This window comes from Mya arenaria, chromosome 7 (genome assembly GCF_026914265.1).
Source record: "Mya arenaria isolate MELC-2E11 chromosome 7, ASM2691426v1".
NCBI lineage: Eukaryota > Metazoa > Mollusca > Bivalvia > Myida > Myidae > Mya > Mya arenaria.
The window spans coordinates 57,206,558-57,233,707 of NC_069128.1; the positions used below are offsets into that span (position 1 = coordinate 57,206,558).

Genomic DNA, 27,150 nt, shown 5'->3' on the forward strand with positions numbered 1-27,150 from the left:
ATACATACAGTCATTAAAGAATCCCTTGTTGTTTCAGATGGTCGGAAAATATCATTGAGCTAATGTTGTTATCACAAACCAGACTTTAAATGAATAGTCCGGTATCTTGTATCTTAATTTGATAAATGTATGCCGGCGCTCATTGGCTGCATTTATGCACATATATAATCCGCCAGTGCCCCATCACGACTTAAAACTGTATCTAACGGCCAAAGAACGAGACATGAGTGAGTGATCACCCAGAACAAAGACGGCATTTCATAATTTACACCTTCGATTCCTTTACAAAATGATAGATTTTCAAATAATAAACTACGCTAAGAACGCCCCATTAAGAGCCCCAGCTCAGTTTATGCTGGGAGTAAGATTATGTATTATTGATCCCAGGTTTATGGGAGAAGAAAAAGCTTCAATGTATATCTGAATGTCATTTTACAATCAAAATGTTACTTCCATCTGCAAAAGAGTGGTATTAACGACATCAGGATTCTTATCACACACAGAACGAGTAGTGTCGTAGAATATGTCATTAAGACAGATGTTCAAGACTGGAGGCTATTCTATTTATCGTTATGCCACGCCTTTCAAGGTGGAGTCCCACCAACATTGACCCGTTGTTTTCTGTTTGTAAGATAGCTGTACATAAGCTTACATGACAAAAAGACTACAGTAGGATTTATTTGTAGATTTATTCAATGTTTAATCTTCAAATGTGAGAGCTCCCTATATAATACGTATATCCCCATTAAAACTAATCATTTCAGTAATGTGGAAACATGCTTGTTAAATAGAGGTTCGCGATAATATAATCGTTGAGGCCAGTAAACCCTCGAAAAAATATTACGTGCAATTATTGATGTCTCCTTTAATAAAAGTATATACATGTAAATATTAATTTCAATTATGTAAGAACGTTCTTGTTGAATAGAAGTTCGCGATATCGGATAACATACTCGTTAAGCCCAATAAACCATCAAAAATGTTTACGTGCATTTGACAGGTCAAAGTTTACAACCCAACATTTTAATTTTAAGGGTATTTTAGCATTTTGGGGGACGTTCAACCATGATACATGTATATTTAATAAGAGAACTTGTTTCTGCTTGAAATCTAACTAATATTGGTCATATCTAATACATAAAACACAATAACGTCTTTGTTGTGACAGCTTTTTTTAATTGCAAGTTTTTTCGTTGTTTTTTTAAAGGTGCATATCAACATGCTTGACTATTATGAAGTTAAACTATAAGGGTAAGTGAGTATACGACCGCAAGTAGTTTAATATTCAATGTTTAAATGCCAATGTTTATAAAATGCTTAATCATGAACCTGGGAATACACCTTAATTAGGACCATAATGTTCTTAAGGTACAACTATAGTTTAAAAAAATAGCCATTGTGAGTTTTCAGTTTTATTCAAGAACTATGTAGATAGATCTTTTATTTCCTCCATATGTGAAGAGTATAACATATGTACAAAAAAATGAACAATTTCAGCGAAGCATATAAAACAGATACACACGTATACACTTATATCATGACACAAAACTGGAACATCAAATATGTATTTATATGGTACAAATGCAATGAAGGACATAATATAACCATATACGAGGGTTTATATAACAAACATGCACAGAATATATATGATTACCATCCGTAAGTAGTGAGGAAGACTTTTTGTATCAAAATAGAAAAAAAGAAGAAGAAGAAAAAAAAAGGATTTTGTAACTTTACAGTAGAGGGCAAATCTTAGAAAGCTAGACAAAAGAAAATTATCCAGATTTCAGTTTGCATCAAATTAAAATTACAGCAACTAAAATTATTAAGTTATTTATCTATAACTGATTGCAAAGTTGGAAAGCTAGACGAAAGTGTAATTCGAGGTTTCATGCCCATGTGTGCATCATTTTATTAGAAATATGTACGAAGAATAAACACAATGATGTATGGAATGGCAAATGATAATAAAACATTTAAGTGATGTATGTATCAGAAATAAGAACACGCATATTTGCAAACATTTCGCAATATAAGCAATTTATGTCCAGGATTAGTAAGCCGAATCGATTGTGGGTTTAATGTAACCTGTAGATTCGTACGAGCGGAAGTGGTTACAAATGTAAACAAATTGCGGGGAACCAGCAGCATTACACCATATTGGGCAAAACACGTTGAAAGCATTAGCCGGTATAAATTCTTCTTGTTTTAAGAACTGTTTCATATTTGCGAAACAGCTATGTAAGTGTTCCACAAGACATTTTTGGATTTATGTAAAAAGGACTAGAATTTGTGTAAACATTTCCTTATTTTAAAATCATCCCTGTTATCCGTTGTGAAATTGGTGGGTGGGGCGATTATGTTGACACATTTTTTGTTTATTTATCCTAGAATGGTAGTGTGGGTAACTGTAAACAGTGTAGTGTGTTTGTGTGCGAGTGGTAGAACCACAGGGGGCAGTAACGTTGACAGGACCCCCCCCCCCCTATTTGCACCCCCCCCCCGCCCCAAAAAAATTAATTAGATATAGTAGATTAAATAAAAAAAATAGTGGTTTGTGGCAAAAAGGGTGGGTCCTGTCAAGGTAGCTGCTGCTGGTGGGTAGAACCATCCATCAGGTAACTTCAGTCAATAATAGCTCTGCTGTTTAGTATTATTTGATTCTAGCCCCACATAAGAAACACTTCCTCCCAGGTTAACGTTGGTTTGAACCAGCCCCCCAATCAGTGTTATTGGTTGGACTGCTGTGCTAGTGTTATTGGTTGGACTGCTGTGCTAGTGTTAAGGCGGTTGTGGGTTCAGTGTTATTGGTTGGACTGCTGTGCTAGTGTTAAGGCGGTTGTGGGTTCAGTGTTATTGGTTGGACTGCTGTGCTAGTGTTAAGGCGGTTGTGGGTTCAGTGTTATTGGTTGGACTGCTGTGCTAGTGTTATTGGTTGGACTGCTGTGCTAGTGTTATTGGTTGGACTGCTGTGGCTAGTGTTATTGGTTGGACTGCTGTGGCTAGTGTTATTGGTTGGACTGCTGTGCTAGTGTTATTGGTTGGACTGCTGTGGCTAGTGTTATTGGTTGGACTGCTGTGCTAGTGTTATTGGTTGGACTGCTGTGGCTAGTGTTATTGGTTGGACTGCTGTGGCTAGTGTTATTGGTTGGACTGCTGTGCTAGTGTTATTGGTTGGACTGCTGTGGCTAGTGTTATTGGTTGGACTGCTGTGGCTAGTGTTATTGGTTGGACTGCTGTGGCTAGTGTTATTGGTTGGACTGCTGTGCTAGTGTTATTGGTTGGACTGCTGTGGCTAGTGTTATTGGTTGGACTGCTGTGGCTAGTGTTATTGGTTGGACTGCTGTGCTAGTGTTATTGGTTGGACTGCTGTGGCTAGTGTTATTGGTTGGACTGCTGTGCTAGTGTTATTGGTTGGACTGCTGTGCTAGTGTTATTGGTTGGACTGCTGTGGCTGGTGTTATTGGTTGGACTGCTGTGCTAGTGTTATTGGTTGGACTGCTGTGGCTAGTGTTATTGGTTGGACTGCTGTGGCTGGTGTTATTGGTTGGACTGCTGTGCTAGTGTTATTGGTTGGACTGCTGTGGCTAGTGTTATTGGTTGGACTGCTGTGCTAGTGTTATTGGTTGGACTGCTGTGCTAGTGTTATTGGTTGGACTGCTGTGGCTGGTGTTAAGGCGGTTGTAGGTTCTTGCCAGTCGGTTTTCTAAGACGGTAAGAGCAGGTTATAGCAACACACCAGGCACACTTTTACACTCAGGTTTACTATAACAAGAACAAAACAACACTTTAAAGCTGTAGGATATAGGCTGAGTATTAAAATTTAATGTGACAATGTTTGTTGTGATCTGCTGACCAAGTCAAGTTGTTTGCCGGTCTGTCAAGTGAGAATTATAAGTCACCAGCTCACTCAGCCTAGTGTTGTTGTTTTTTCTGAGAAAACAAAAAAAGAGAAATAGTTCCATTTTCAATTGTTAATTCAAGGGAAATCCAACTTAAAATAAGTCACTTTGCAAAGTTTCAAGGGCAGATTAGTATAATAATATGCTTTTTTTCTGTATTATTTTCACTAGGTTGTTCTCTTCTCATAAAATCCTTTCATATGGTACCAAAAAAGTATAAAGGTCCATTTAAGTATTTTTCCAAAAATGATCGGAAGACTGTTTGTTCCTTGAATCATTAAAAAAAAAAAGCTTTTCTTTTCAACAAATTGTTTTTGTATTGTTCATTTTTGGCGTAAACTCATTTGCTGAGGGCACAGAAAAGTCCCATTTTTTTTTATATTTATATAAACATTTAAAATAAAAATGCCATGAACATGGCTTGCATTTCTCCCGACCAGCGTTCGACACTAACGGGAGTCCGGTAGTCCGAGACTCCTAAAATTCGGCTCGGACTACCGGATTTTCCGTCTAGGCAGTCCGTCGGACTCCTTCATTTCAAAATCCAATTGTACACAAATCGTATCCGAAGGTAAAAAGTATCCGAAAGCTTGTATGTAATTATTTTGCGACTCGTCAAATCGTTATCATTTAGACGCTTTTTAAAGTAGTAAGTGACGTCATTGACTGGTATTCATGTATCTTTTAATGTTTGCAATATGGTAACTAAATCGACAAAACCCGTCAAACGGTGTTTAAAAAATAAAAAAATATTCCTCGTTGATTTTAGATGTAAACAATGTTTATGTCAATGGTAAAATGGATTTCGCCACCGGCTGCGAAAAATAAAAGAACTGAAAAAGAAAAAAAACATAAAGAGTTTGTAATTTATAGAGAAAGGAAATTCAGCAAGCATGGTTAAAACATCTTGGCTGATGTTTGAACTGACATCTGTATATGAGTACCTGACTGTAAGAAGCTTTTGTCACTGTGCGCTGTAACGTGCGATTGAAAGCCATCAACAAACTTTTAAGGGCCATGATTATATTATAAGCTAAGTAAATGCAAAAAAGGGAAAAATAATTAAGTTAATCACCAGCTGGCTGCTTGTTAATTCAGCTGAACAAAGCTATCTTTGACAGGTAGTGCATTCTGTTTATGGATGCTGAACATTATTCAAAAATAAGGACAGTCCTACACAGACTATGTCACCATGTACCAAGCTTATATTGCAAAGTCTGTTAGCATTGGCACAACATATAAGGCATGTCAGTGTCTCATTGCACTGATTGCAGATGAATGTTCCAATTAAACAAAATTCAGTATTTGATAATGCCCCGTTCAATTCCGTTATATCTGATGGTTCCACAGCCGCTTCATAAGACGCCAAGCTTCTATATGCTAGATCATCAGTTCATGGCAATTTCTTCAAGTCATATTAGAATCTATTAGATAAATAGTTTCAGTCATGTTCATGTTATTTGAATAAAACAATTAAAATATAACTTAAATGTGCTCTCAGAATACAAATCTCTAGTTTGCCCTTCAGAAATGAAATACCAAAGGCTCTGTGAAATCATTGAATAAATACTAGTCATCATTGCTCCAGCCAGGGGGTAGGTCACAAATGACACTTTTGATGTGAATTAAATTAGCCATTATGGGACACTTGCAAGGGCCAGTACTCAACTTTTTATGTAATGTGATGTTACTTCTTTCAATACTTACAGTTTGTTACCACAGCTGTTAACTTTAAGTTAGTGTCAAAAGTATGTACATTTATAACTCATTTCTGACATTGACTGGCAAACAAAAGGACACAGCAGGGTGTAGTAAAATGGCAGCCGGGTACTTGAAAAGGGCAGCAGGTGTCCCAACCTGTTATTTAGGGCTAGCTGGAGCATTGAGTCAATAAATTTGAATAAATGTTCTAATTATCCTGGACTCCTTAATTTTATGCCGGACTCCTTGATTTTGAAATTAAGGAGTCCGGTGGACTCCTTTTCTAAAAGTCTTAGTGTCAAACACTGCCGACCATGATTTCCGAAACAAAGCTTCATTTTAACAGTGGTCTAAATTGTAGAAGCCCGCAAGCCCTGCAGTGTTAGAATGCTTTCCGGCTTGCTCAAATTCTTGATGTTATATCACAGGTTTGTTGAAATATATTTAATGCCAAGCACCAGTGTTAAGAATTATGTCTTTTTCATCGGAATGCCTTATTTGGATAACTGTTTCCAATGGTTTTATTTTTGTACACTACAGTGTCGCATAATGCCACCAAAGAAGAAGGATGATGGGGCAAATGCCCCCCCTCCACTCATTGGACGAATAGGAACAAATCTGAAAATTGGAATCGTGGGACTGCCAAATGTGGGGTAATCACTGTAATCTTATTTGAAAGTGTTTAAAATGCCACATATAAAAATATCACCATCAAATAATGGTGAAATTTGGCTCATTACAGGGTTCGAATTTAGACTCGCATACTCGCAAAATGCGAGCGACATTTACAAATTGCGAGTGACTTTTATTCAAGTTCGCAAAATTCTGCGAGTGACTTTTTCTAGACCAAAAAGTGTTTAAAGGAAAGCAGAATAAACATGAACTTTACTCCGCTACGTAGTCAAGTGTCAACAGCCTATAAGTGGCATGTTTACACTGCCAGTATAAAGAAGACAGTATGGAGTCACGCTCTAGTAAGTTTTCAAAAATAGAACAAATACGGGAAAGGCCGAGTTTTATCTCGAATCTTTCCGGGATGCTCCGAGGCATGCATTATACAAAGTGAATACGAATAGCGTAATCACTTAGTTCAATCATTGGCTAAATTTAGGGCTTTCCCGCACTATATGTAAACCCCATTATCCTTTGAATATATTTTCGCCCAACTGTCGCAAAATTTTGCGAGTGCTCCTCAAAGTTAAATTCAAACCCTGCATTAGCAATCCCAAATAGACAACTTTTTACACATTAGTGGTAGGAAAAATCACTAAAAATCATAATGTTTACATTTCTTGATTCCATCATTTCATAAATGCCAGGGTTTTTAGCAATTTTCCAATAATCATTGATTTAAATATCTAGCTGTTTCAAAACTAAGTGTCGTTGGACCTAGGCCTCATTCAAAAATATGTGAGAGAAGTCACTTGACTGAAAATCGAATGTCAATACCCATGCTGTGACTGGTTTTGACTGTCATGGGCTCTTCAAGATACAAAATGTATATATAGGGCAAAATTAAATTTATTATATGAAAAGTATATCATTATATAATATTTGTTGTAACCAAGTTTTTTGTATACTTCAGAAAGTCTACATTCTTCAATGTTCTCACGAAAAGCCAGGCCAACGCAGAAAATTTCCCATTCTGCACCATTGATCCCAACGAAAGTAAGTACAATTAACTTATCATGATTTAATGTTATCACTTATTTTTAAGGGACTATACACCAGATTGGCACAAAAAAGTTTTTTTCTGTAACAAATCTCGGGACAATTATTTAATAAAAAATTTTACTCTTTGATATCATAATTGTAAAAAAAGTCCCCAAATGTAAAAAATAAAAATTGTCGGAGACCGAGTTCAAACCCATGTCGCCAAAATTGCAGTCTAACGTCGTATCCACTGAGCTACGAAGGCTTACCCTAAACTGTTGGAATATTTAAGCTATATACCTATCTTGGTAATATCACATGATAACATCGACTAGCCAATCACGCATAAGAGCTAATTCTACTAGGTAGACATACCTAGCAATCTATTTTAAAGGGGCTGTCAGACTTCCCGAAAGTTGAAAAAAAGTGGCAGACATTCGGTCTGACAAGACATAAAAATCTCATTATTTATTATCTCATCATTACATTTGGTACTTTATTTACGATTATGATATCAAAGCATAACACATTCTATTAGATAATTGTCCTGAGATTCTTTACAGAAAAAATTTTTTTGGTGCCAAATGAAAAAATATGAAAAAAACTGTGAAAAACTGAATTAATTGTAAACTATTTGGTACTTCAGTTAGTTAGTTTCAATCCATTGTACACATAGATACCAAGTTTATGTCACTTTTTTTGCCAATTTTCTTTTTTTCAATATTTCATCATACGATGTATAGTCCCTTTAATAAAGAACAAGGCTTTTTATAGTCTACACAATGTTTTTCTTGCCAGGGGATTTGAGTACAAGTGGTGGAAATTAACAGAGCCCTCCGCCAGTTAAATGTTTTCTGGGCTTGCTCAGATTCTGCACTTTATATACTTTATATAGGAGGGATTGTGTTATGGAAAAGCTGACTTTTCACATGAAACTTTTTACCGGAACTTCTGGGGGTATCTTAGTCGATATTCTCTCAGTTTCATATTGTATTTTTTTTTCTACAACTTCATGTGAATTGAAATTCAGCCAGTATTAAAGATTAGCACAAGGTTATAGAAATTAGAGCAATCCACTTGTTGCACTAAATACAGACAGGGTTCGCACACATCTGAAAAATCATGGATTCTTGATTATTTGGATTTAATCATGGAAAAATCATGGAATATTAAAAAATCATCATGGAAAGTTGAAAAGTATTCTGGAATAAGTCTGTACGTGCGTAAAAAATAAATCAGGTAAAATTTAAACTTAAGAATCCAAATTTAAATGACAAATCGTGAAATTACATCCCTACGAACTATTCTATTCCATATTGAGTGCGAATCTGCTTGGGTACGAAACGAACATTAAAAGTTTACTACTGCACCGGTTCCATTTTTTTGGTTGTGCTTTTGCGAGTTTTCGAAGCGTAAAAAAATAGGCCTAGCAAAGGAATTTGTCGATACAACTCTCAGTGGGACACAAATGAACAATACAAGGACTGGTTGAAGCCGTTTAATAAGCCTGATAACCGAAAAACGTTGTTTGCCGTGTGTGACAAGCTTATCAATCTGTCAAATATGGGTGAAGGTGCTATTAAATCGCACATAAAGGGTGGAGAACTTGTTGGAAGTATTTCATTCCATAATAAAACAACAAAAATCTTTTTTCAAACCTGTTGGAACAAATAGTGAGGAAACTGTCCAGTCGGATATGTGTATTCCCCCACCCATTTTGCAAATTAAAAGTCAGTATACCAGTAAAATGTGTATATCTTTGTCCTGATTTTGAGTTTCGTGTGTTTGGATGGTATCATGGAAAACTGAGGAATATCCTGGAAAAGTCATGGAAAAATCATGGAATTCTGGTACCCAAGATCTGTATGAACCCTGTACAGATTGGTTGTTAAGTGAGTGCAGTGGTTAGTGCACTGGCTTCTCACCAAGGCGACCTATGTTCAATTTCCGGCCTGGGCGAATGTGAGTTTAGTGTGTGGTCACCAAGTAGGAAAAGTGGGTTTCCTTCGGGTACTCCGGTTCCCCCCACAACACAAGACCACACTCCCGCGCAACACTTTTCAATGAGAGTGATTAATATAAGTTGCAATGGCTTGTTTCACAATCGTTGTACAAATAAACTATTATAGATTTAAGACTAGATAAATAATTACTTTGATCCTAAACGAACCGAGTCTCTGGTGATTGACATTTGCTATGATCATGTATTATTTTCTGTACAGGCCGTGTTCCTGTGCCGGATGAGCGATACAATTTCCTATGTGAACATTACCAGCCTGCCAGGTAAGACCAAGTGTAATCAACTGGCACAAATTTTTTGGAAGTACTTAAATGTGACTAGCTTAAGTAGCTTATTTCATTAACCAAATATCTTAAATCTTCATTTAAATCAAAATAGTTCATCATGATTATCAGATAGATAATTTCTTTTATTTTAGTAAACAAATTTTTAGAATGTAAATATTGCTTTTATTATACCAAAACAAAAATATTAGAGAAATTAGGGCCTTAGGTTAAGTTAAAGCTAATGTTTGTTTTTGATAAATGAACTCATATTGTCATAGCCTTGATGTCGTTCCCAGCATCATAGTGCACAAATCTTCTATTTCTTAAATTCTATTAGCACTCAAGATATATTCAGATGACAATATGCACAGGAATATCAAATTATATCACAGCACCTAACCGTTCCATAGTAATGATGTTTGAAAAATAAGCAAGAACATTGTGTTAGTATAAATTGCATACACATTTATTATAAATTTGATGAAAAGTAAATGATAAGTTGAGGGTACTGGTAACCAAAATGATGTCAACATTTTGGAAATGTTCAACAAGATGCTTTATAAATATGGTACCTTTTCCTGCCCAGGTAACGAACTGACAATTGATTTATATCACAGCTGATGGCTTTAACAATCTAGTCTTAAGTTTTTTTAAACTAAAATAATTCTTTTCTTTCACAGCAAAGTCCCAGCTTTCTTGAACGTGGTTGATATTGCTGGGCTTGTGAAGGGAGCCCACGAGGGCAAGGGGCTTGGTAACGCTTTCCTCTCAAATATCAAGGCTTGCGATGCAATCTTCCATGTTGTCAGTAAGTGGATGGTCAATTACAATCAAAAGCCTTTGTAATACCAAAGTTTTGAGCAGGTTATACAAATTGTTTACAAACTTTTTAAATTCAAGTCATTCAAAGAAAAATTCAATCTATTGTCAACGCCATGTTGTCATTGTCATCAGTCAATGTCATTGCTTAAACTTAAACGGTAAACCTTGTCCTTGTTTCAAAAGTCCTTGAAGATCTTAAAAGGAAACCTGGTACACATGTTGCCAAGGACAATACACACATGTTTTACAAAGCCTGTGACGCCGGTTTTGATAATATTTGATTTATGTCAAATTTGTTCAGCCAGAAAAATGCTCGAAGATGAGCAATGGTGTCTCCCACAGCAACTTTGTTAGATTTCAGCATATTGATAAATATATATATTGGGCAGAAAAAATGCTGATTTTTGAATATTGATAAATATATATATTGGGCAGAAAAAATGCTGACTTTTGCATATTGATAAATATATATATATATTGGGCAGAAAAAATGCTGATTTTTGCATATTTATAAATATATATATTGGGGAGAAAAAAATGCTGATTTTTGCATATTGATAAATATATATATTGGGGGGTAAAAAATTCTGATTTTTGCATATTGATAAATATATATATATTGGGGAAAAATAATGCTGATTTTTGCATATTGATAAATATATATATTGGGGACAAAAAATGCTGGTTTTTGCATATTGATAAATATATATATTGGGGAGAAAAAAATGTTGATTTTAGCATATTGATAAATATATATATTGGGGAGAAAAAATTCTGATTTTAGCATATTGATAAATATATATATTAGGGAGAAAAAAATGTTGATTTTAGCATATTGATAAATAAATATATTGGGGGGAAAAAATGCTGATTTTACAGGGATGTGATTTGTCCGCGGATTCGCGGAATTCCGCGGATCTAATGGCCCCAAAGACCCCCCACCCCCCCAAAAAAAACCTGATTTTTTTTTATTTTGTTGCTTTCAGTTGTTTTAGTTAATATCAAGTTTGCTTCAAATTTAAAGTCAGGAGAGCCCTCAAAAGAGCTTCTAGAAAGCCATTTTTTATTCTACAGCAGTGCGCTTTTGACCCCAAGAGCGCCCCATAAACCCATGGCCGAAAATGTTTCAGCCCTCCAGCTGCCAGGTCAATCACATTCCTGTTTTAGCATATTGATAAATAAATGTATTGGGGAGAAAAAAATGTTAATGTTAGCATATTGATAAATACATATATTGGGGAGAATAAAATGCTGATTTTAGCATATTGATAAATACATATATTGGGGAGAAAAAATGCTGGTTTTAGCATATTGATAAATACATATATTGGGGAGAAAAAAATGCTGATTTTAGCTATGATAAATATATATTAGGGAGAAAAAAATCCTGATTATAGCATATTGATAATGGTATATATTGGGGAGAAAAAAATGCTGATTTCAGCATATTGATAAAGAAATATAGATTGGGAGGAAAAAAATGCCAAAGTTACCGTATATTCTATGCATGTGTACATTTAGAAACAGGCGTTAGAAGATATGCTAGTTGTGTATCCATCTCTATAAAAAACATTTTTTTTCATAGGGGCATTTTCTGATGAAGAAGTCATACACGTTGAGGGGGATGTGGACCCGTCACGTGACCTGCAAATCATCCATGATGAACTCCGCCTCAAGGATCTGGAAGCTGTAAACAAGCAGTTGGAGCCACTCGAGCGCACTGTCGGTCGCGGATCTGATAAAGGAAAAAAGCCAGAATATGTGAGTATTCTTTTGTAGGAGTTTATCATGGCATCCCACATGTTAGATATTCCAACTCAATCCCAATCAGAAGTTCTTTAAAATCAAATTATGCAAAAATTCATGGCCAGAAAAGGTTTTCATTCAATGTTATTCTTCGGTATTATTTTTAATGCATATGTTCAATTGATACAAAAAAAATGTGTGGTCACCAGACATCCAGAAATTTCATAGCTGTACTGGTACATAGGATACTTTTAGTTTTCCTTATTAAGGTATAAAACATGTCATGGGATTCCATTTCTTGATGATTTCAGATTTTAATTTTATAGAATACATAATAAATTGTATGGTAAAAAAAACACTTAAATATTGATATTTTTTAATATTACTGAACATTCAACCACTGTTGATTACTTTGCAGGAATGTCTGAAAAAAGTTCATGAATGTCTGAATAGTGGAAAGTGGGTCAGGAATCTCCATTTCGATGCAAAAGAGGTGAGTGAAACATTTCTATATAAAACTATGGCACTTTAGGTACGTTTGACTATTTAAAATAATAGTTTTTAGCAGTGATGAAAAAAGTTTTAGTGATATGATAGCCGCATGTTAGCTTTATAGCTCACCTGAGCAAGAAGAGCTCAATCGTTAGCTATTGTGATTGGGGACTGTCTGTTGTCCATCCATCATCAACATTTTCCCTCAGTCAACTTCTAATCCACTCGGCAACCAAATTTCACATAAATAAATCTCCTCAGAAACTACTGCCCAGATTTCAAAAGAATGTTGCTTAGGTGGTCTTTTATGAAATTCCTTCAAGCCATCTTGGTCTATTAAAAAACTCTGCCGACAGGGTGTGGGGCTAGTTTTTACTTCATGACTTAATTGTAACAAGTTGCAGTTTTAGTAAGAGTCAGACACTTTGAACAATCAGTCGGTTTATCAGGCAAAATCTCCCTTTGAAATATTCTTCTCTGAAATTACATGGGCCAGACCCTTGGTATTTTAGAATATAGCATTATGTAGTGGTTCTTTATCTAAATTGTTCAAATTGTGCCCCTGGGGTCAAAGCTGGTCCCGCCCAAGGGGTGTCAGGTCTTCTATTTACTTATTTTTTTTTTTTTTTAATCTTATAATCTGAAACCACAAGGCCTAGATCCTTGTTATTTGATATGTAGCCTCATATAGTGGTTAGTAACTTCTTACATCCATAGCATCCAATGACTTCCATAGCAACCTATGACTTCCTCAGCAACCACTGTATATTCCTAAGCAGCCAATGACTTCCTAAACAACCAGTGATTTGCTTAGCAACCACTTCCTTAGCAATCTATGATATCCTTGGCAACCGATGATTTGTTTAGCAACCACTTCCTTAGCAACCAATGATATCCTTGGCAACCATTGACTTATAATGCAACCACACACTTCATCATCAGCCACTTGCTTCCTTATAACTTCCTACATCCATAGCAACCAATCTTTACAACTTTCTACAGCAATAGCAGCCAATAACTTCCTTAGCACTCTATGACTACCTTAGCAACCAATGACTTCCTTAGCAACCAAGGACTTCTAACCAACTGTCTTGGCCCTCTCGATATATTGACTGGATTTATTTTAGCATCATGCTTCTCCTTTAAAAAATATGAGTTAGTATTCATTATTGTTCCAGTTTATTATTCATGTAACTTTGATGTTAAAAGATGTCTTTATTTCATTTCAGATTGATATTTTAAACCAGCATTTGTTCATCACTGCAAAGCCGGTCATATATTTAGTAAATATGTCAGAAAAGGACTATATACGAAAGAAAAACAAATGGTAAGAAGACATTTCCCAAAACCTGGTCCTAGTGACTTGCTCAGTGTTGATTTTTTCTTAAAAAAATAGTGAAGTCTTTTTATAGCAAGAATTTTCTAAAGAGAAATGGAATGGAGCAGCACCCTGTCCTTTTTTGGAAGCACCCTTCTGCTCTACCCGAGGCCAGCATTGGCACCGTTCTGCCCTCATAGAATGAAATGCTTTTGTGATAATGAAATATTTCCTTTCTTTTCATTAAAACTTATACTATGATTATAAATACATGTTTTATTACCAAAATTAAACATAATACCTTACATTTTCTGTCAAATTCATGATGTTCAAGTTCTTCGTTGCCCAATAAAATATGCCCTTTTCTCCCATAGCACCCCCCGTCCTTTTTCTGCAGCACCCAGCCCTGTTTAAAACCTGGCTAAAACTAATCAGGACTGGGTTCATTTTCCACCAGTGGACCTTCTCAAGGCCTGTCAAAATGGAAACCAGTACTGGTTCTATAAAGGAAGCAAACACTAGCATGAGTTTATTTTAAAGATATTGATCCAATGTTAAAAGGATAACCCAACCAGCCTTGTATAAATAATCTTAACTGTTAAATCGTTAAAGAGATACAATAGTCACATGACGACCCAGAAAACGAATGTATGTTGACTGATACATTATTTTGTTAAATAAATTAGTTGGTTATAAAGGGCGTGTGCAATTTGATGTGTTATGTCAATATTTATAACCAAATTTCAGGTTGCCGAAGATCAAGGAATGGGTAGACAGCAATGAGGCCGGGGCGACTGTGATCCTATTCAGTGCTGCATTCGAGCTCAACCTCCTTGACCTTCAAACTGAAGAGGAGAAGCAGGCTTACATTAAGGAGAAAGGAGCACCAAGGTATGTAACTATTGTCATCTTTACAGCAGAAGTAATATATTAATTAACTGTTGTCCTCTCTGAAGTATTAACATGACGAACAAGGGCTAGAGGATACAGGGCTCCCGATATACTTCTTCAAATAAACCATATCTTTTTAGCTCACCTGTCACGTAGTGACAAGGTGAGCTTTTGTGATCACTCTTCGTCCGTCGTCCGTCCGTCCGTCCGTCCGTCCGTTCACAATTGCTTGTGAACACAATAGAGGTCACAATTTTGACCTAATCTTTATGAAACTTGGTCAGACTGATCATCTCTATAAAATCTAGGTCAAGTTCGATATTGGGTCATCTGGGGTCAAAAACTAGGTCACTAGGTCAATTAGTAGAAAAACCTTGTGAACACAATAGAGGTCACAATTTTAGCCTAATCTCAATGCAACTTGGTCAGAATGGTCATCTCTATAAAATCTAGGTCAAGTTCGATATTGGGTCATCCGCGGTCAATAATTAGGTCACTAGGCCAATTAGTAGAAAAACCTTGTGAACACAATAGAGGTCACAATTTTAGCCTAATCTCAATGCAACTTGGTCAGAATGATCATCTCTATAAAATGTAGGTCAAGTTCGATATTGGGTCATCCGCGGTCAACAACTAGGTCACTAGGTCAATTAGTACAAAAACCTTGTGACCACAATAGAGGTCACAATTTTAGCCTAATCTCAATGCAAGTTGGTCAGAATAATCATCTCTATAAAATCTAGGTCAAGTTCGATATTGGGTCATCCGCAGTCAATAACTAGGTCACTAGGTCAATTAGTACAAAAACCTTGTGAACACAATAGAGGTCACAATTTAAGGCTAATCTTAATGCAACTTGGTCAGAATGATCATCTCTATAAAATCTGGGTCAAGTTCGATATTGGGTCATACGCAGTCAATAACTAGGTCACTAGGTCAATTATTAGAAAAACCTTGTGAACAAAATAGAGGTCACAATTTTAGCATTATCTTAATGAAACTTGGTCAGAATGATCATCTTAACATAAGCTAGGTCAAGTTCCATATTGGGTCAACCCAGGTCAAAAACTAGGTCACTAGGTAAATTAGTAGAAAAACCTTGTGAACACAATAGAGGTCACAATTTTAGCCTTATCTCAATGCAACTTGGTCAGAATGATCATCTCTATAAAATGTAGGTCAAGTTCGATATTGGGTCATCCGCGGTCAACAACTATGTCACTAGGTCAATTATTACAAAAACCTTGTGAACACAATAGAGGTCACAATTTTAGCCTAATCTCAATGCAACTTGGTCAGAATGATCATCTCTATAAAATCTAGGTCAAGTTCGATATTGGGTCATCTGCGGTCAATAACTAGGTCACTAGGTCAATTAGTACAAAAACCTTGTGAACACAATAGAGGTCACAATTTTAGGCTAATCTTAATGCAACTTGGTCAGAATGATCATCTCTATAAAATCTGGGTCAAGTTCGATATTGGGTCATACGCAGTCAATAACTAGGTCACTAGGTCAATTATTAGAAAAACCTTGTGAACAAAATAGAGGTCACAATTTTAGCCTTATCTTAATGAAACTTGGTCAGAATGATCATCTTAACATAAGCTAGGTCAAGTTCCATATTGGGTCAACCCAGGTCAAAAACTAGGTCACTAGGTCAATTAGTAGAAAAACCTTGTGGACACAATAGAGGTCACAATTTTAGGCTTTACTCAATTCAACTTGGTCAGAATGATCATCTCTAGAAAAATATAGGTCAAGTTCGATATTGGGTCATTCGCGGTCAATAACTAGGTCACTAGGTCAATTAGTATAAAAACCTTGTGAACACAATAGAGGTCACAACTTAAGCCTAATCTAAATGTAACTTGGTCAGAATGATCATCTCTATAAAATCTAGGTCAAGTTCGATATTGGGTCATTTACCGTCAATAACTAGGTCAATAGGTCAATTAGTAGAAAAACCTTGTGAACACAATAGAGGTCACAATTTTAGCCTAATATTAATGCAACTTGGTCAGAATGATCATCTCTATAAAATCTGGCTCATGTTCGATATTGGGTCATCCGCAGTCAATAACTAGGTCACTAGGTCAGATATTAGAAAAACCTTATGAACACAATAGAGGTCACAATTTTAGCCTAATCTTTATGAAACTTGGTCAGACTGATCATCTTTATAAAATCTAGGTCAAGTTCCACATTGGGTCATCCGCGGTCAATAACTAGGTCACTAGGTCAGATAGTAAAAAAACCTTGTGAACACAATAGAGGTCACAATTTTAGCCTAATCTTAATGAAACTTGGTCAGAATGATCATCTTAACATAAGCTAGGTCAAGTTCCATATTGGGTCAACCCAGGTCAAAAACTAGGTCACTAGGTAAATTAGTAGAAAAACCTTGTGAACACAATAGAGGTCACAATTTTAGGCTTATCTCAATAGGTCAGAATGTTCACTTTATTTAGCAAAGCTACAGGTGAGCGATACAGGGCCATCATGGCCCTCTTGTTTTTGAATTGCATTAGGGTTGCTCGTTGTAACATGGTACCAGGCTCTAGGCTTGTAAGTTGACATACTTCTACAAATAATCCTTGCCTTATATTTACAATGCACTGGATAAGATCTTTGTTTAATGGTTCCAACCTCCAATCTTGGTATACTTCTTCAAATGAACCTTGCCTTATATTTGCATTGCCCGGTATAAGATCATTGTTACAGGGCACAAGGCTCTGTGCTTGATATTATACTTCTTATAATAATCCCTACCATATGTTTTCACTGCCTGGGATGGAAAGCTCTAGGCCTTATATATTTCTTCAAATAACCTAGCCTTATGTTTGTAGTGAACTGGAGGTCATAGTAAATGTGAACCAGTCTCTTGGCTTGATTATACTTCCTCTAATGATACATGCCTTATATTTGCAGTGCTCTAGAGAAGGTCATTGTCACGGGATACAAGGCTCTAGGCTTGATAAACCTCTTCTAACCTTAATTATACTTCCTTTAATGATACATGCCTTATATTTACAGTGCTCTAGAGAAGATCGTTGTCACGGGATACAAGGCTCTAGGCTTGATATACTTCTTCACTGGTGGAAAAGATGAGGTCAAGTGTTGGACTATACAGGTATATATGTCAATCTGCAAATTTATTTTTCAATTGAGGGTCCATGAATACACTATGTTGCAGCTATGCTTAAAACACTAATAACTGCTAACTATGATGCTAATGTAAGTTTCTCTAGCAGATCAACTAAGCATTGATTATGTTAGTTATTAAATGGATCATAACCACAGGTGGCATTTTATGCGCCCACACTTACATCAAAACTGCAGCTAATGGGCCTTTAAAGATATATAGAAAGGCTTCGTAGGGACATTGAGGCTGGCTGAATATGCTGGAATCAATCATATTTGACATTCTCTGTGTGAGGTTTTCCTATGTATTCTTGTCCTTGTCTTATCGTTCTTTAAGCAGCAGAGAGTATCCATACCAACATTAAGTAAGCCCACTGTGCCATATAACCAACCAACCCCCACCATTAATAAGTAAACTTTTGTCCACTTGCAGAAGGGCACGAAGGCCCCCCAGGCAGCAGGACGTATCCACACAGACATGGAGAAGGGCTTCATTATGGCTGAGGTGATGGCTTATAACGACTTCCATGAGGCCGGATCAGATGCTGCATGCAAGGTTTGTAGCTTCTACCTTTAAGCAGGGGTGTTTTGGGAGAAAAATAGTCACAGAAACATGATGGGAGCATGAATGATGAATTGTCGTTAAGAAATAAAAAAATAGCAAATAAAATGTTACCCTGAAAATCTATCAATGAATTTATATTGGCCTTGTCTTCCACTTTTTATTTACTTATTTAGTGGTTTATTGTGTTGTTTTTCAGGCTGCAGGGAAGTACAAACAGAAGGGTCGAGAGTATGTAGTGGAAGATGGGGACATTATTTTCTACAAGTTTAACGCGGGGGCGGGGCTGACCGGCAAGAAGAAATAGTCCAAACTAATGCTGTTTGTGTCTGTTATAGGACATTTATGACTTCATTCATACAATATCGGCATATGCTGGCTTGCCCTGAATGCGCCTGCTTATCGAAAATTATGGGATTGGTCCATGTCAGACCAGACGTCAGGAAAAAATCAGGCAAAACAAGACATCGCATAACCAGCTTACGTCAGCATATGCCAATGTTGTGAATGAAGTCCTGTCATTCTTTCCTGTGTAACTTGAGCCCACAATGCTAAACTAACTATTCTTATTGTTACTTTTCTTAACTTATTGGATGAATTAATGTTTAGTTTGCTATCAGGATAAAAACAGATTTGATTTTCAAATACACTGTATCTCAACAGATGTTTATATGAGCTTTCTATGGAGAATGATGTTAACTGCAGTTGTTCAAGGAACAAGGCTAATCAAAGTTCTATAAAATTTGAGTTTGCAATGAAATACAAGTATCACATTTTCAATTTTAATGATTGTTTTAACTATGATTAAGCGGAATATTTGACATTGAATACAATTAATTGTGTTTCATAACAGGACTTTCAGCTTAAAGTCTTAATTAGATAAAACAACAATATTGTTGTGCTGATAACAACTTTAGCTGAAACAAGACACGTATGCCATGAACTTGGTTAACTGTGAGCCATAAAACTTGTTACACAACTAAATTAGGATGAACTAGATGTGCTTGCTTTGACCATGCCGCAAAATATAAGCGACGTTTTTCAAAATAGTTGAGTGATTTTACAATATATACTATCATGTATGTGCTATCAAGAAAACTTGTATGTGCTATCAAGTGGTTTTTGTTCAAGCCTTTTGTTTTATTGTATGCTTTCCAGTGGTTTATAGAATATTATAATTATGATGTTATTATTGTCATCGTGGAATAACACTTGATTCTTCTATCCTTTTTTACAAGTTTTTAGCATTAAATAAAGATTGATGAATTCAGCGATATATCTCTATGTGATTTTATCTTGTGTGAACACAAAAGTTCACATTTTCTTTCTTTATGTTTAATACAAATGATAAATGTTAACTTTATTTATAAACTCACTCATGTATGGTTATTTTTTACCCCCCAATTGGCATATTTTTTGTGCTTTAAGATAGCAATAAAAATACAGGAAAATATATTAAAACGCCTTAAAATTGTTGATTCTAATTTTTTCATTGATGTATGTTATATGATGAATGAAGCAGGATAAAAGAGTTGAATGAGTTATTAATCATAGTGTATACAAAATAAAGTGGATGAAATAAAACAAAACAAGCATCTGAACATTTTAATCTAATGTCGATCTTTATGAAAACAGTTTGCAGTGGTCAGATGGACGCAAATATTGAGGGAAACACTTTAATTAATGTATTTTTTTTGTTCCAATACGGTTTCCTTAGTTAGGGGTAACTGCAAGCCAGCAAATCACCTCTTAAATTACGCTCTCGGTTGGGATACTTATCGACCCTTAAGGGTTACAGCAAGCCAGCAAATCACCTCTTAAATTACGCTCTCGGTTGGGATACTTATCGACCCTTAAGGGTAACTGCAAGCCAGCAAATCACCTCTTAAATTACGCTCTCGGTTGGGATACTTATCGACCCTTAAGGGTTACTGCAAGCCAGCAAATCACCTCTTAAATTACGCTCTCGGTTGGGATACTTATCGACCCTTAAGGGTAACTGCAAGCCAGCAAATCACCTCTTAAATTACGCTCTCGGTTGGGATACTTATCGACCCTTAAGGGTTACTGCAAGCCAGCAAATCACCTCTTAAATTACGCTCTCGGTTGGGATACTTATCGACCCTTAAGGGTTACTGCAAGCCAGCAAATCACCTCTTAAATTACGCTTTCGGTTGGGATACTTCTCGACCCTTAAGGGTAACTGCAAGCCAGCAAATCACCTCTTAAATTACGCTCTCGGTTGGGATACTTATCGACCCTTAAGGGTTACTGCAAGCCAGCAAATCACCTCTTAAATTACGCTCTCGGTTGGGATACTTATCGACCCTTAAGGGTTACTGCAAGCCAGCAAATCACCTCTTAAATTACGCTCTCGGTTGGGATACTTATCGACCCTTAAGGGTTACTGCAAGCCAGCAAATCACCTCTTAAATTACGCTCTCGGTTGGGATACTTCTCGACCCTTAAGGGTAACTGCAAGCCAGCAAATCACCTCTTAAATTACGCTCTCGGTTGGGATACTTATCGACCCTTAAGGGTAACTGCAAGCCAGCAAATCACCTCTTAAATTACGCTCTCGGTTGGGATACTTATCGACCCTTAAGGGTTACTGCAAGCCAGCAAATCACCTCTTAAATTACGCTCTCGGTTGGGATACTTATCGACCCTTAAGGGTAACTGCAAGCCAGCAAATCACCTCTTAAATTACGCTCTCGGTTGGGATACTTATCGACCCTTAAGGGTAACTGCAAGCCAGCAAATCACCTCTTAAATTACGCTCTCGGTTGGGATACTTATCGACCCTTAAGGGTAACTGCAAGCCAGCAAATCACCTCTTAAATTACGCTCTCGGTTGGGATACTTATCGACCCTTAAGGGTAACTGCAAGCCAGCAAATCACCTCTTAAATTACGCTCTCGGTTGGGATACTTATCGACCCTTAAGGGTAACTGCAAGCCAGCAAATCACCTCTTAAATTACGCTCTCGGTTGGGATACTTATCGACCCTTAAGGGTAACTGCAAGCCAGCAAATCACCTCTTAAATTACGCTCTCGGTTGGGATACTTATCGACCCTTAAGGGTAACTGCAAGCCAGAAAATCACCTCTCAAATTACGCTCTCGGTTGGGATACTTATCGACCCTTAAGGGTTACTGCAAGCCAGCAAATCACCTCTCAAATTACGCTGTCGGTTGGGATACTTATCGACCCGTAAGGGTTACTGCAAGCCAGCAAATCACCTCTCAAATTACGCTGTCGGTTGGGATACTTATCGACCCGTAAGGGTTACTGCAAGCCAGCAAATCACCTCTCAAATTACGCTGTCGGTTGGGATACTTATCGACCCGTAAGGGTTACTGCAAGCCAGCAAATCACCTCTCAAATTACGCTGTCGGTTGGAATACTTCTCGACCCGTAAGGGTTACTGCAAGCCAGAAAATCACCTCTCAAATTACGCTGTCGGTTGGAATACTTCTCGACCCGTAAGGGTTACTGCAAGCCAGAAAATCACCTCTCAAATTACGCTGTCGGTTGGGATACTTATCGACCCGTAAGGGTAACGGCAAGCCAGCAAATCACCTCTCAAATTACGCTGTCGGTTGGAATACTTCTCGACCCGTAAGGGTTACTGCAAGCCAGCAAATCACCTCTCAAATTACGCTGTCGGTTGGAATACTTCTCGACCCGTAAGGGTAACTGCAAGCCAGAAAATCACCTCTCAAATTACGCTGTCGGTTGGAATACTTCTCGACCCGTAAGGGTTACTGCAAGCCAGAAAATCACCTCTCAAATTACGCTGTCGGTTGGGATACTTATCGACCCGTAAGGGTAACTGCAAGCCAGCAAATCACCTCTCAAATTACGCTGTCGGTTGGAATACTTCTCGACCCGTAAGGGTAACTGCAAGCCAGCAAATCACCTCTCAAATTACGCTGTCGGTTGGAATACTTCTCGACCCGTAAGGGTAACTGCAAGCCAGCAAATCACCTCTCAAATTACGCTGTCAGTTGGAATACTTCTCGACCCGTAAGGGTAACTGCAAGCCAGCAAATCACCTCTCAAATTACGCTGTGGGTTGGAATACTTCTCGACCCGTAAGGGTAACTGCAAGCCAGCAAATCACCTCTCAAATTACGCTGTCGGTTGGGATACTTATCGACCCGTAAGGGTAACTGCAAGCCAGCAAATCACCGCTCAAATTATGGACCAGGTTGGGATTCTTAGCGACCCGTTATGGTTACTGCAAGCCAGCAAATCACCGCTGAAATTATGAACCGGGTTGGGATACTTATCGACCCGTTAGGGTTACTGCGAACCAGCAAATCACCTGTCATAATACACCCATAGTTGGGATACTTGCCGACCCGTTAGGGTTACTGCAAGCCAGCAAATCGCCCAGCAAAGGCATTGCTCCAGAATGAGGTAATGATTTGGTACGTGTTCGATAGGTACATCATCAATCCCATGTTTAACCCCCTTTAAAAAGAACAGCATTTCGTTCAAGATTTTACGAACTACTTCTACTGATGTACCTTTTAATCAGGACTTACAAGTATCTCATCTAGTTGAAAAGCTGAACGAGGAAATTACCTCCCGCTCCGCCGGTTGTTGTGGTTTATGCAAAAAAAAAATTTGAAGCCAAAATGCTGTGAGATCCGCGACGAATGACATCTAGAGTGGTCTTATGGCGGTGCTTATTTTAATTTAAAATATTTAACGGGCGTAATGACTTTAAAAATTGTCTTCAAATAAACCGAGTGGCTGCAATCTGATTGGACAAGCTTTATGAGTACATTTCCTTGATGGTGAAGGACGTTTCAAATATCGGATAACGAAATTTAATATAACTTAAGTTTACGGGTACGTGATATTTAAAAATATCCAGTTGAAATTATCACGCAATGTGTTATTTCATATTACTTCCCTTAGTTATAATCGGAAGTGTATTTTTTATGTTATTTTCGAAAATACCATTTATTTGTTCGATCGCAAGAAATTTAAGTTTAAAGTGACCGAATGATTTATCATTTTGTTTTCATTATATTATATAAAAAAGCCATGGCTGCACTCTTAATTAAAATTTGTCAACAACTTAGCGCTACGACGACGTTGGATGTTATCTCGTCCACGGTTAACGTCTGTTTGAAGTCTACATGCGAGTAGATATCTCATGCGCATCAATAAAATATTTAGTTTTAAATGCTGCTGATATAATCAACAAATATCTTCTTCACCTTATCTTTATTAATTATTACACCAGCTAGCTTAATTATTGCTTATACAGTGTGCAAACATAATTCGAAGTGATAAAACTTTTTTTGGTTTCATATGTGTGCTCAAATATTGATGGACAATAATCTAAAAAAAAGAATCACCTTCGGCCATGTTTCACTTCCTTTGCAGAGCCAGTGTATGGATACATTACCAGCTGCCATCCATAGATAATATCGATGCTAGAAAAAATGTTGTATTATACACACTACTCAAACACTGCAATAGACAGTTAGTTAAATTGCATTACTTCCCTTTAAACATAAACTCTATTGCATGTATTGTTGATTATAAACTGATGTATACTTTCATAGCACTTGTTAATCAGACTTCACACAGTCAACATGTAACCAAAACCTCGTGTCTTTTGTACATCTCACGGCCATCCCAAGGAATATAAGACAAATGCATTTCACAAAGCTTTTCTTACGTAACAAAGGTATACCCTAAGGTGGTTTTCCATATTTAACTTAAGTTATTCGTATGGTCGTATGTCATTGACCTCATTTATTATATTGGTAAGTTATTAATAAAAAGTAATCCGATAACTACATCGTTCTTATAATTCCAATTAATACCATTATTGGATACCAGCTAGCCCTGCTGCTTGATATAACTGGTCTGTTCTAAGTATGTTTACCAAAGAAACTAAGAATGTCTTTGTCTATGCTAAGATTGTCATCTCCGAAACTGCATATAGATATGGCCGAAATAGAATAGAAAGCCCAACGTGATTGTACTGTTTATAATTCTAATGATATAGAAGATGAATATCATTTTATTATTTGATACCTTCTTGTTTTTTTCTCCTTTTAACTCACGTATACTTTTCTCTTTTTTGTATTCAGGGCATGCATCGTTGTGGCCATACTGAATATTTTTTATATGTGTGTTTAAATTTTCTTTATTTTGTCAAGAAACTGTTAAATAACATGTTTACGATAATAAACATTTCTGTCTGTCTGTCTGTCTATCTGTCTAATATACCAATGTTGAGACATGCATTTCACAGTTTCACAAAAGTAAAGAAGTGCATGTGATGCTTTACAATTACAAAATGCCCATTCGTAGTTTATAACTCAATTTAGCACTCATATAAAGACGTTTAAAAACTCCACGTTTTTTACGTAAACAAAGGTCTGAAATATCTGATACTAATTTTGATACATTGAGGAAAATAACATCATTGTTATAAGAACACATGTATTATTTTATAAATAATTATTTCGCCCTTCCTAAAAAATGTATTTACGTATGATAAAATAGTGAAAAAAGAGAAAATTGTCGAAAACTGACATACACTTGGCATCGATGTGTACAATACATTGAAACTTACTAACTTAAGTACCACATAGTTTACGATTAGCAGTTATTTCGTATTTTTCCATTAAAAAGATTACTGGGTATTACCGAGGTAGGTGTTTAGCTAAATTATGTCACATATATTTTACATTTTGGTACTTATTTTACAATTATGATATCAAAGCGTAACACATTCTATTAGATAATTGTACTGAGATTCGTTACAGAATAAAAACTTTTTTGGTGCCAATCTGTGACCCAGTCCCTTTAACAATTGCCCATAATTAATTACAGATATCAATTTTTTACCCAAAACGTTTTTTTTCCAAGCTGCTTTAATAATGTAATTATTTTCTACGACACTAGATAAATACATTCATTCATGAATTACAACCAATTTGTACTTACATTTCTAGCCAACTTGACGAAAACAGTATAGTAAAATGTTGTATCCAAGGTTCAGTTCAAAGTAGTATTGAATGAAGATCATAACACAATCCAAATAATACACCGTTTCCATAAATGCAACGAAATGCCGTACATAATCTTGTTTTACGCATGTTAAAAGCTATCGAAGCAATGTACACGAGGAATCTGAAACAACCCCCTCCGGCCCAATTCGTTAGTTGTTGTTAGCAATATTGATAGTAAACAATGGACTATTTTAGTACCAAACCCTTTTTATAACATCTTCAACTTCATGGTGACAGAACATAAACTGTGCGGAACGATATCTGCATTTCCGTAAGATACAAGATACAATATACAAGAATCTTTATTGAAAGTCAGGTAACAAGCTTACAAGAAACATTAGCTCGATGAGCTATTTTCAGACATGAAAAACAAACACATGTAACATATCAAAACATAACAAAGAGTTGGTGACCTGGAAATAAAAGCATATAGTTTTAAAAAAGTACAGTATTGGAACAATAATTTACAAAAGCCGTTTCTTAATATATTCATGCATAAAATCATAAGTAAGATGGAAGAGAGCACTGTTTATAGTGATAACATCAACTTGTTTTCCCGGCTGTACGGGAACTCCGCAAGCGCGAGGTTCTTCTAATTGACATATCACTGTTCTTTCAAGAGTATCAATTATGGTGGCAATATGTACATGGGAATTACATCATAATGCAGCGATGTGTAGTTGGTATTTTTGTATAAATAATTCAGCTATTTGAAAACACATTTAGAAAGTATTGCTAAGAGGAGGTTTTTAATTTAACATGTAATTTAAATACTACGAGATTTTACTGATATTATAAGAAAAAGTAGCGTACAAAGGCATGGTTGCTCCTATGATTTGGTCAATCCCTCCATAGAGGCAACCATCCAAACCTCTGCCAGGTCACCGTCCTGACAATATCAGCACCTACCACTGTGTGTGAATATTAATTGAAAGAGCTAAATCGTTACATTCAACTTATTAATATATTACACATGCAAACGTTAAGCAAAGCAATGATATCAATGATTATATCTTATATAGCAACGAGTTTTAAACACAAAAATGAACAACCAAACGGCACATGTTGACCGATCGTAACAATTCGGCCATCTCCGGCAAGCGTCGGGATAATGATCGTAAATAGGCTTTAAGATATACGAAAATGTAATGAGGCCGCCGGCGATTAATGCAATTATCATTACGCTAAGTAGACCCACTCGATAACGTTAACAATGAACTGAACTGAATGACTTTGATTTGCCCTTTGGAGAAACCTGAAAAGAACGGTATGATGTCACTACTTCTCCTACTAAAAACATTAAATATGTCCCTTGACGGTTGAAAACACATACAACACGTTTTCAATATAGGCGCCACATTGATGTGGTATCTGTTGAATAATGGCCAAGGTGTTTCGAATTATGTTGAATGTACTATGTTATTGACAGAGATATAAATACAACCAGTCCCAACAATTCCTACCTACATTTGCGAATAGTAGGTCATCGTGATCGCGAGGGGTTTTTATGCGACATTCCATTGCCTTATTTCCAGCGCTGTAGTTGGATTGTTATACGGACTGTTTGAAAGGAAGGCATAAAG

At 36.5% G+C, this 27,150-nt stretch overlaps 1 protein-coding gene across 2 annotated transcripts; it reads left to right on the forward strand.

Annotated features, from left to right (window-relative positions):
- The first annotated feature begins 2,134 nt into the window (after positions 1 to 2,134).
- LOC128240000 (obg-like ATPase 1) lies at positions 2,135 to 19,794 on the forward strand. Of its 2 annotated transcripts, none has more exons than XM_052956476.1 (12): positions 2,135 to 2,190; positions 6,144 to 6,256; positions 7,189 to 7,271; positions 9,479 to 9,539; positions 10,223 to 10,350; positions 11,950 to 12,125; positions 12,529 to 12,603; positions 13,832 to 13,929; positions 14,668 to 14,811; positions 17,849 to 17,945; positions 18,390 to 18,512; positions 18,718 to 19,794. In XM_052956476.1, the coding sequence occupies exons 2-12, from the start codon at positions 6,153 to 6,155 to the stop codon at positions 18,823 to 18,825; spliced, it is 1,197 nt and encodes a 398-aa protein (XP_052812436.1). In that variant the 5' UTR covers positions 2,135 to 2,190; positions 6,144 to 6,152; the 3' UTR covers positions 18,826 to 19,794. The 2 variants fall into 2 exon arrangements, with proteins under 2 accessions (XP_052812436.1, XP_052812437.1); XM_052956477.1 differs by having other exon boundaries at positions 2,146 to 2,241.
- The last annotated feature ends 7,356 nt before the right edge of the window (positions 19,795 to 27,150 follow it).